This window comes from Spea bombifrons, chromosome 3 (assembly GCF_027358695.1).
Source record: "Spea bombifrons isolate aSpeBom1 chromosome 3, aSpeBom1.2.pri, whole genome shotgun sequence".
Taxonomy (NCBI): Eukaryota; Metazoa; Chordata; class Amphibia; order Anura; family Pelobatidae; genus Spea; species Spea bombifrons.
Genome location: NC_071089.1, coordinates 25293033 through 25305067, shown reverse-complemented (window position 1 = coordinate 25305067; position 12035 = coordinate 25293033). Strand labels below are relative to the sequence as shown.

The 12035-nt window shown below is 38.1% G+C and overlaps 1 protein-coding gene across 1 annotated transcript in view; it reads left to right on the top strand.

Annotated features, from left to right (window-relative positions):
- The window catches only part of SLC24A3 (solute carrier family 24 member 3), a 140217-nt gene that overhangs the window by 23646 nt on the left and 104536 nt on the right, over positions 1–12035 (top strand). Inside the window, exon 2 of the mRNA XM_053458817.1 lies at positions 394–540. Within this exon, the coding sequence (XP_053314792.1) occupies positions 394–540 (147 nt within the window). The remainder of the gene's footprint in view (positions 1–393; positions 541–12035) is intronic.

The following is a 12035-nucleotide window of genomic DNA, read 5'->3' as shown; positions in this document are numbered from 1 at the left end:
AAATGGTCCTTCCTGTCCCTCTTAATGCCAATGCACCTCCGATATACTACCACTGACCACAACAAATTATGAAGTTTGAAAAAAACATTTTTATTGATGCATTAAAGTTACCAAATCTCCTTGTATGGACCACAAGAATTGGGATTATAACATCATAGGTGCCTGCATCTTTTAGTGATTATAATACATTGTTAAAGGGTCAGGATTGCTCATGTCTTTCCCATAAACATCATTGACCCATTGATCAAGCTTTCTACCATTTATTATAATATTGTAATATAAAATATTGTTAGATATAAATAAATGCTCAGTAACAAATGACAGTACTGCTCCAGTTTGCAAACTGAAAAATATGTACCTTTTAATGACACTAGTTTTTGTTCTTATGTGCAGGTTATGACCTCACCCATCTAGATGATGATCAGGTCAATCCAGTAGATGCCAGTCGATGGAATGGACGAGGTCTCCTCTGGACAGATGAAGACAATATCACAGAAGTACAAAATGAAATTCCACATCGCAAGAATTGCACTGAACCAGGTAGAAACATCATAAATAGTTGGATTGCTATCTTTACTGATACTTAACTATGCTTCTAATTTTTCATAGTTTAATGCAGTAATGTACTTGAGGGGTTCTGATAGACCAGGAACTTGCCTGAAAACTATATTTAAAAAATTGAGATGAATGTCCTCTACCATTGGTCAGAAAAAAGACTTTGGCTTGTTTGTTCCCTCAAGGCTTGAAATTTTGTTATATTAGTTGCAGGTCTTCAAAGTATACAGGAAAACATTTTCAGCGTAATCAGCGTCAGACTGAACAAAACTATACAAAACAAAGCCTTTGCTTGTGTTTAAGCCTTTACTTTTCTATTGTAAAGAGATGTTACACTCTTGTGTGCTATCAACAAAGAACGCATATTTCTCCTTTATAAATGACACATTATATAGACACGATATAAGTATGCCTGTCTAAATTATTAATACACCCCTGATATACAGTATGCACTGCACTTATGAAACCTATACATGTTCTAACCTTTTGACAAGCAGATGATTTTACCTCTGCTAAATTCCCTTTAACTGATGTGTCGCTATAAACATTTATTTTAAGATGAATTAGTCCTGTCAATATCTAAAACTCTTTTAAATAACCATTTATAGAATTGTCTCAAATGTGCACTTTGTGGTTTGCTACATCCTGCTCTTCTGAGATAGCTTTTAATTTAATATTTTAGTTTTCCTGCTTTGTGGTCATACACATTGGGTAAATATATGCGCTAGAAAAAATGCTTTATGTGTGACTTTTATACTCATGCATATTTATTTCTCATATTAAGTATTTTATAATACATTGTATTTTTTTCTGGGGACTTAAATTGGCCTATCAATTCATGTTTAGGACGAAATATGATGGATAATGATAACTACATATTTTGCAAATGATGTATCCACCTGATTTTTTCATAATCTGATTAAGATATGCAGACTCGAAATCCAGTATACTACATTATTTAAAGATACTGTTCCACCTACTCTGTGGAACTTAATATGTTTTTTTTTTTTTCACTAAATACAGCATCAGGAACCTAATTTCCAGCACTGTTTCCATAATGTCCAGTACCTCCCCAAAATTATTTTTTATTATAAAAAAATGTATTTGTTTATACTTTTTGTGGGAACATTTAAATGCCACGTGACAGAAAATAAATTTTGTTGCCACAGATACTAAAAAAAACTCAACTCTGTGTCATTTCTATATGATCAAACCATCAAAAGGAAAACATAAAATTACAGACCTAAAGATTCAGTTGTTTAACACACCAGAGAATGCAATTGATGTTTTGTCTAACTGGAACAACACCTTTAAACCAGTGTTACCCATTAATTGTGCAAAATATACATCCTTACGTCTAACGTCTTACACAAGGCATATAATAGTGAAGAATAACATATTGTTCAGTTTTGTTGTGGGGGAAAAATGTGACCTATCTAAGAGTACTATGTTAATAGAGTAAGATGTAGACTCAGTTAAGCTTAAAATAACTTTGCAGCCTCTTCTCATCTACAGGAACAAATTGTTGATTTACAGTACGCAGGTTAAGAGGGGCAACTTAAGCTTGTATCGGCAAGGTTCAGTGAAAAAACTGTCATATTGTGACTCAAATTCAGTTTTCCACTATATTCTTAAAGGCTTCCTTACAAAACTCTTCATCATCTTTCAGATGAGAAAAGCCCAGAACAACATTGTCCTTGTAACCCTCTCGAAGGCAATCTACTAACAGAAATGCTAGAAAGAACCAAAAACACCTTGCAGAGCAGATAAAGATCTGACCTAATGCCCATACCTGGGAACTCTCCGGGCTTTGCCCTTACACACCAGGTGCAGCGTCGGTTCTCTGGACCAACACTAAAATCCCAGGTCCTGACATGACCAACTCCCCGCCCATTTCCCCCTTAAATGGGGGTGTGTCAATCCGCCCATTTTCATTGGCAGGAACGACTGCAAAGGCAGCGGGAAAGCCCACTGACATCACCAGGACTGCCCAATGACATCAGTTAGACCACTTCTCGCAAGGGTAGGCTCCAGGAGCCCAAAAGTTCCCAGGCTAATGCCCATACCTAGGAGCTTCCCTATATGGAGGGTAGGATGGTAAGCAGGAAGGGAGTGGGCCTGGCCAAACACTGCTCCCAGAATCCCAGGTCTCAAAGCCCAGAGAGTGCCCAGGTATTCTATTGACTTATTAGTATACAATCATTAAATAAAAGCAACATACACATTCTATAACCATTTTGTAACTAGACACAATTTTAAAACACTTTCTTGAGGATAAGCCTCCAGTTACACTCAGAACATGGATGTGAAGGATCAGAAAGCCAAGACTGCAGAGAATTTATGGAAATCAATGTTTGCCTGTTCTGTGCCAAGTCTCTGAATAATAGAAAGATGCGCAGACTCTACCTTAACATTGTGGCATAAACATTAAACAGTTAGCACATTTGTGGAGTCTGTAATCTGGAAGCATTGTTCCCCATGTCAAATTGGCCATCACCTTGCAAATTGCTAAAAATAGCCCACTAGTTTTGGAGTCACGTGGGTGGATCTGTAAGGATCGTAGGTGTATCTCAGTGGGAAGAGTGTGTATGGCACCCAGAAGGACAATTATCTATAACGCAGACTAGGTATTCACCACTGCTCCTGTATCAGTCATGTATTGTGTTTAGTCATGTTATTTTACACCATAAAATTACAATTCCATTCACTTCAGTACAATTATAAGTTTAAAATTGCAGTCAGGATACAGCATGTTGAACAAATTACTACGCGTAAAAACATATTCTGGCTATGTTAGTCCCACTATAACAGTAACATAAGGATCCCATTTTTTATGCTTCTCATGTTATCTGGACGATGTCCTAGTAGAGCTAAATTTAATAGATTGAGAAGGTCCATGGTAAAGATCAGAATAAATCTGAGGAATATTTAGGAAATTTAGGGGAAAGGCACGTGAAAAGCAATTAATGTAAAGTCCTTGTCATTCAAGTAGATATGATTTAGTATCTCCTGAATTTTAAAGAAGAATTTGCTAGTGAGCATGTTAAACAAACTTATATTCTATAGAACTTAGCGTTCAGGTCTTACTATTGGAGGAAAAGAAGGCTAGATAGGCCAAATGCATATGGGTTTCCATGCATAGTTGGGAACTCACCGGATTTGGCTCTGTAGTCTCCACATGAAGCCCCGTTTTCCCAGATCTCTGGGTCAGTCTCTTCTCCATCAGGAAGTGGTATTTGACCGTTTGACCAGAACTACGCCAATGTGTGCTGTCATCAATTCTTACCATTCATAGAGGGGATCAATGCTAACAAAATTTAAAAAAATGTGTCCTTTATTTCAAATAATCTTACAACGCAAATGAAACAACTGACTCTGAAAAAGACCATGGGAAAACCTTTGTGTTTTGTGCAGTTACTCATAGGCAGTGTCTAGGTTTCTACATAATTGGAAAGAAAGGATATTTTTTGCGTTTTTACTTCCGTGGATCTCCTTAGTGAAGCCTGCATTGGACAGATGTTTTAATCATAAGAAAAGTCATGGAACATTAATTTAGCCTTAGAAATGCAAGGAGAACTAGTGATTCTCGTGGTCATGTAGTTTGAAAATGCCTCTATATTCTTTCTACATTGCCCTTATGTAACTGAGTGTGGCATTTAGAAGAAAAAGAATATATTTTAGCTCAGTTGTCTCTCTGCGCATTATTGTGACCTTTAGGGCTGTAGAACATTGTGGTACACTCATATCCAGCAACCATTCTGAGCTTCTAGAGACATCAGAGAAGAAAAGAGGTGTATAAAATCAAGCATCCATTTCCTTAGATAATTGTTGGCAGTAGAATGGGTCATACAGAAGCGCTCAGTGACTTTAAATGTGGCACTATTGTGGAGTGCCACCAGCTAGATCTGCCATTGTTGGCTGTAAGTGATATTATTGTGAAGTGGACACACCCAAGAATAACAGCAGTTGAGCTACAAAGCGGTAGACCCCCCACATTACGTAGTGGGGCTGCTCAATGCTGAAGCACGTAGCAGATGGGAATCACCTGTCTTCTGTTGCAACACCTGCTACAGAGTTCCAATCTGCTTCTGGAAGCAACAAAAGCACCGTGTGTCAGGAGCTTCATGAAATGGTTTCTATGGCCGAGCACCTACAGACCAGCTGATCACTATACACAACGCCCAACGTTAACTGGAGTGATGTCAAGCACACTACCATTGGAGTCTGGAGAAGCGGAAATGTGTCCTCACTGTCTGTTACAAATGGACAATTTGATGGACGAATCCGGGTTTGGTGGATGCTAGGAGAACACTACTTACCGGAATGCATAGTGGCTGCTGTAAAGTTTGGTAGAAGGGGGCTAATTGTCTGGGGATGTTTTTCAGGGTTTAGACTAGGCCCCTTAGTTCCAGTGAAAGATTATGTTAATGCTACAGCATACACATTTTAGACAATTGTATGCTTCCAACATTTTGGTACTAGTTTGGTGAAGACCCGTTTCTGTTATAGCATGATTGTGCTCTTATGCGTAAAGCAAGGTACATAAAGACATGCTTTGATGAATTAGGTGTGGAGGAACTCGAGTGGCCTGCACAGAGCCCAGCACTAAATGCCACTTTACACCTTTGGGATGAATTTGAACGCTGATTGCGAGAGTCCGTCTCATCTAACATCACTGCCGGTCCGTATAAGCACTGTTTTTATTGAATATGCACAAATTCCCACAGACAAACTCCAAAATCTTGTGAAAAGCTTTCTCAGAAGTGTGGAGGCTGTTATAGCCGCAAAGGGGGGGTCAACTCCGTCAATACCTATGGTTTTGGAATGGGTCTTATAGTGTACCTGAGGATTCCTGTTTGTGATTGTCCCATTAATATGCCACAACTGATGCTTTCTTCTTCAGCTCTGATGAGTGGATTTGTGTTTTGAAAGATTCAACTTATATACTGCATGAAACTGCAACATGTTCACAACTCTCTTGCAAATAAATCACGAGGCATTTTACCTCAATATCTGTTTTCTTAAAGCTGCTGTTCCACCTACTCTGCTGAATTTGTAACACAATCCTACATTAGAAACATGATTCCGAGTACTACTGAATGTAAAACTTCCTAGAAGTAATTATTCAATCAAGTAAAATTTTCATGTTATATGTTAATTTTTGTCATGAACACTGTGTTATGGGACACAAAAGCATGCCCCGATATGCTGTTGCCGTAGAAACCAAGAAAGCTTATTTAATGTTCCTATGTTATTGTTACAACTCAGAGAAGAAGAAAAAAGAGAAGAAAATAATATGATAGGACTGCTAGAAATTATTTGCTAAATTTAGTGGAGAATGCAATTAATGTTTTATCTGAATGAAGCAGCACCTTTAACATTTGGGTTATGTTACGAAGGACGCGGCGCACTTTACAAATACATTTTGACTCTTGGAATACACTTAACACATCTTTATTCACTTTAAGTAAGCCTGCACTATGCGAGGTGAGAAAGTGAAGACAGTTTTGAGCATAATTTTTCCTGATTTAGAACTCACCTACCACAGCGATACAAGTTAACAACTACGCATAGTAAGATGTCTTACAGAAAGAACAAAAAGTTGTGAAAAATATACAAACCCTTCAAGGGATTCTTCAAACAAGAACCAGACAGATCGGTATATTCTACAGTAAAACATCTGTAGCACAATTATACAATGTTGTTTCTTTTATTTTCTGTGTTTATAAGTATTGCTTTTAGATGTCACAAAATATTAATATTTAAAGTAATTGAAAACAGCTGAATAAAGTTGGGTTGCAATGTAGAGGCAGAAAATGTGTACGCTTGGATTAAAAGTAATTTTAGAATTTGGGACCATACTGAATATATTCGGCTCGGTTTAGTTTACATGAACCTTGGCTGCAAAACTGTAGTTATAATGCCAATAAGATTTGATGACTGGACAGAAGAAATTAATCTGTGTTTTAAAGGAATACTTTACAATTTGGTCTCCAAAGGAGGTTTTATCAATAAAGTGTTTTTTTTATGTTATTGAAAAGGCTAAATGTATGAATGATGCGTGGTGGCTCTAGGGTCTAGGGTCCTGCTTTCACAGAAGTATACATAAAATAGGCTTAAAAATAAATTGTATTATATTGCTATAACAGTAAACTAGAATTTTTCCTCTACTATCCACTATTGTGTAAATGAGCTTATTGGTTTGCCACTGCTACAACCCTATTTATGCTACAGTGGTCTGTTGCTAACCAGCATAGCTTCCATAGTATGATGTACACGGTATTCTTTTGAGGCAGAGCACCAGGATATGATGTCATATCCCAGCACTTAGTAGAAAGGAAGGCCTGACCCAAGACAAATGCATTATGCTACCTTTCTACCTTTACCTGGGCATTCACAAGTCATCAGTGACCCTAAGCAGTGATAGCTTCACCTATGGCAGTATTGCATTGTTATTGGAACATTTTTTGCAAACATTCATTGATATTCTGTCCTCATCTGCATACCTGTGAACTTGTGAGCTCCGGCTACCCAGAGCCTACCCGTGCAGGACACGGCCAGGACTGCACACTGATGTCAGTGAGCGGTCCCGACGATGTCAGTGGTCCTTCCGCTGATGTCAGTGGGCCTTTCCGCTGATGTCAGTGGGAACTCTCCTGGCGAAGCTTCGTTTTTCTGGGTCACTACGGGAAAACTCATGTCTCACTTCCCCATCAAGAAAAGCATGTGTCCCGCGATGTCAGCAGGACCCCCCACCAACATCAGCAGGACCGTCCACCAGCATTAGCCAGACCGTCCACCTACATCAGCAGGACCACTTAACTGCATCCGGCAAGAGAGGGCTCCGGTTGGCCGGAGCCAGAAAGCTCCCAGGTATGCATATGTGTCACAGCTGGAACAAGCTTGGAATACTCCCTGGGATTCAGAATTCTGTTGCAACTGCAGACAAGCAAAGTCATGACTACTTATATGAAACTCAAGAGTCGTTTCGCTTGTTGGCAAAATGTTACCTATAAAGTAGGTCAAGAAACTGTGACGATAAGCAGGATCCCAGTAGCTAGGGTGTAAAACAAATGTTAAGATTATTAAAAATATCAAAAGGATTTAATACAAAAACAGGAACAACCTGTCTTTTCCACGACTTGGCCACACCGGTAACATTCTATACATCTAACTAGTAATAAGTCTGCTTTATTCTCTATGCAATGCCAATGCTATTTTTCCACAAGGAATGCCAATACACAGACCATAAAGTTATACATACATACACTGTATACATATGTGTAAACTATGTGCGTCTGTGTCCAAATAATGAAGTTACTAAACATTGCCTGAGAAATAAATAAAACTTGCAGCCACATGTTAAATCAAGCATAGTAAGCAGAACAGTTATAAGGTCATAATTAGATTCTTGTCTCTTGTGAGATCTAGTGAGGATTTATACTTAAATATAGTTTTTACATATAACTCTCTTTTCTCCACTTCTTCTCTACTTTGGTAAATGAATGGTTTTGAGTGATAAAGAGCTTTGTATTAAACACTGAAACAGAGCCACCAATACAAATATAATTAAAGTAAAAGCACAAGTGACTGGATTCTTATGTGTTATCCCGATATGACCAGACCTAGACCTAGCATGGCATTTTGAGACATATTTACCCTGTGTCAACCTTAGGGCAGTGCCCCCTAATCACTGGTGAGCCAGTGCTATGTGTTTTAAGGGCGCATAATACCTTGTAATGCATCCTATGGAAGCACAGCCTCCATACTGCCAATGGGCCGGTTAGGGAGATCAGATGTCTTCTCTCTAACCGACCTATTGAGCAGCAGCACAGCAGAGGGGCAGATCACCCACGATCACCCATCATCGTCAACTATTTTACCTGTCGCAAGTACACACAGGTTAACAAGTACTACAGAAATCCTTTAGAAACCTTGGCAAAGCTGCTTGTTGTGCAACCAAAAAACCTAATTTATGATTGTAGTAGCTTTGTTACAAGTTGTGAATTATTTGCTGCATCCAATAACAAATTGAAAATCTCAAGATGTTTTAATTATTAGGTTCTTAAGGGGGTTTTATTTCTCAGATGAAAACAACACAGTTTTAAGAAAAATAAAATATCCCATGGATTTGTTCCTCTGCTGGAATACACTGTTTGTTAACATTGTATTTTTAATTTTGTATGAAAAAAAAATCTAGATGAAAATGTGGAATGTGTTCCAAGATACACAGCCCCTTGCCAAAACCAGGTCTCCCTTTTGGTGATTAGCCAGTGTGTGCCCTTAAGGTCTTTGAAGAACTAAATGCTAGTCTATTGAAATCTAATTTTGTTCTTTTGCCCAGTGCTCTGGTTGCCAAAACACTACTGAGCTAGTATTATGTGTAATGGATGCCATCCAGAGACAGTCCTTTCGCACAGTGCCAAAACGTTGATAGCCATTATGGCTTTAAGTTGATCGGTTACTAATGAACACTGTATGCCAGCAGCTCTCAACATTAATTACCTTATACAATCATAAATATAAATTATACACAAGTTACTCATCTATTTCGAGGAGAGGTGCTAAGGTGCATTGTGACAACTTGGAACATTTAAAATTTAAACACAGTTTACATAGAGCAACAAACTGATCAACCACCATGTGTGAAGTGATCTGCTGTACGAAAAGGCTGTTAGATGATACAACAAATTAGGAACTAGGGATTAGTTGAACAAAACCAATTCTGAAAGTGTCACAGTGGATGGACCTCTGCAGGCCACACATATGTAGTGTATTAAAACAATGCTTGGTGAAGGCATAAGCCTTGTGTGTGTGACAAGGTTCCCAGGGGTGGCTTTAGGTTTTTAGTGGTCCATAGCCAAAGGATTTATCAGGACTACATCTTTAACACAGGCAATGAAAAGAATTGCACATATACTAAGGAACTATAGTGTCACTTTTCTAAAAAATGTCTTTCAATCAACATTTATCGGTTTATATGGCAGCACCACCCCTGAGTTTGCCACTCTGATTAAATGTATTTTGTTCTTTATCTAGTATATCTTGGAATATCTTCCATATGTACTATGTACCATATAAATACTTGTTTTTATTACATGTATATTATACTTTAAATTAAAGCTTGAAAAACGTGCTCCACGCACAGGAGCCAACAACAAAATCCAGGAGCTGCTACGCTACCACTGCTAGTTCATCAAGTCAGGTGGCCAGGTTGAGTTCCCAGCAACACATAGGAAACAAAAGTCTGCTTTGTATAGAGTCGGTTGCTAGACACACAAATTGGCTTTGTTTGTATAGTAGTGGTTCCCACTACCAGTACAGGGTTTAGTAACTGCCACATTCTATTACATTAGGATGATTTAAAAAAAAACATGGACTGTTGGTGTGCTTTGAGGATTGGGTTGGGAACCACTGTTTTACAGAGCAGGTCCGTGTGTCCACCAGGATTTAGATACTATTTACATGTTAGCAAAATGGTTAGCAAGCAATGAAACAACTTATAAAAATATATCAACCATTAGTATTACCATAGATTGGCAATTGCGATTTTAATGTACTCCAACCTAAAGTGAACTTGTCATCCAACCAAGTATTTATCCACTATTTTGGGGGGGTTTATTTATTGCAGTTGAGTTGAACATTTCAGCATATCGAAGGGCCAAGCAAGCTTCTCCTACAAGAAAGGGCATAGGTGACCCTGCATAATGGTAGGTAGCCTTCTCCTTGCAGAAGGTCATTGAAATTGGCATAAATAAAGAGATGAAACATCATATCATATAACATGAGATATAACATTATACAAGATTAATAAAGCAAGGATTCAGCGAACACCCAGTGAATACCATTCAAAAAACACCCATCTAAGGCATAAATATGGGGATTCCGTCACACTATATTACCATATATTGCTTATCATGCCACCATCTTATCATATTTTTCATAGATATATTGCTGCTCTGCATTTCAACCTATCGAGACCACGTGCAATTTAAGTATATAAGCTTAAATTGTCAGTAATGTTTGTAATGTATGTAAACCTTACAAAACGGTTATTTCAGAGGTGTCCTCTTCAGATAGTGGAGGCCTCTCAGGTTCCAAAAGTGTATGTGCCGCTACATCTTTTTTAGTCTTGTGCCAATAAAAGGCATCACCTTCCACTAATGACTCCATCTTTTCTTGGACCAAAATGGTTATATCCTTTTTTACTTATCATAATACATGGTAAGATATTCACAGAGATGTAATTGATTTAATTATGCTTTATGCAGGGCCAACTGAGCCATTCTTGCTGGATAAAATCACTTGGGTTACTAGTAAGCTCAGTGAGATGAAATGTTTTTATCGTGCCGCAGCTTGTCAATAAGGATTTGGTTGGTAGAATTGGTGAATATAGCCCATCGTTATTATTAAACCAACCAGCAATAACATGTATGGCTATTTGATGAACGCAATTATATATTCACCAATCAGCTTGACTCCTGTTCCTATTACAAACTCATTATTAAATTGCAGCGTTTCCTATCAATGGCAGTTCCATAAAGCAAAAACTAAACTTACACATCTTTTTTATTTGACAATATCTGGCCGCAGAAGGAAACATTGGACGCTTATTTTGTTATTTGTAGTAAAATGTGTTGCTTGAAGAAAGAATAAATCACCTTTTTCGCCTAAGCTTAAAAATAAGCTCTGTTTCTGAAACCATTCCATTCATAATATTATTAATATTGGCTAAAAAAAACACATAGATGCAATTCACTTATGACATAGATAACACATGTGATCAAATAATTCCATTAATTAAAATGTGATCTTCAACATAGGAGATTTCTGGTACATCTGAGTGTAATGAAATTGGAACTCAAGGCAGTGAAATGCTTGATACAAAAGTAACTCAAGGGATCATTGTGGCAGAAATACTATAGTTCTCTACCAAATGCTAAGATGGACATCTGGTGCGTTTCGTAAACAAGTGAGAGAGAACACCATGTGCAGATGTGTTCAATTAAAGTCGTATTACATTCCTTACACACACAAAAAATATGTTAAGGAAATGGAATGACTTTAGGTTTTGAATCACTTTGCTGCAGGTTGAGTCCAAACGCATTAAAAAAGTATTGCAGTATTTGTGTGGAGCGCTGTGTTTGGCGGGCCCAAGCCTTGGGGCCGTTAGCTTACTAAGTAGTATGTGTGCTGTCATCTATGTTTTGTCCTAGGCATAACCCAGGGCCTCACCACCATCCTCCCCTCTGTGTCCCCGTCCCCTGCTGAGTACCAGGAAATGACGTTATAACGCCGCTCTCTGCCTTTTAAGGAAAAATGATGCCGGGCACGGCACCGTTCCCTATTGGGGTGCCCTCCCTTTAAATCGTCGCATTTTCTTTGACTGTCAAAGTAAGCTTCGAGCCCTAGGGGCCCACAAAAGATTATTTCATAATATATGTTTAGCCATTATTAACAGACCTTGAAAAATGTTCTAC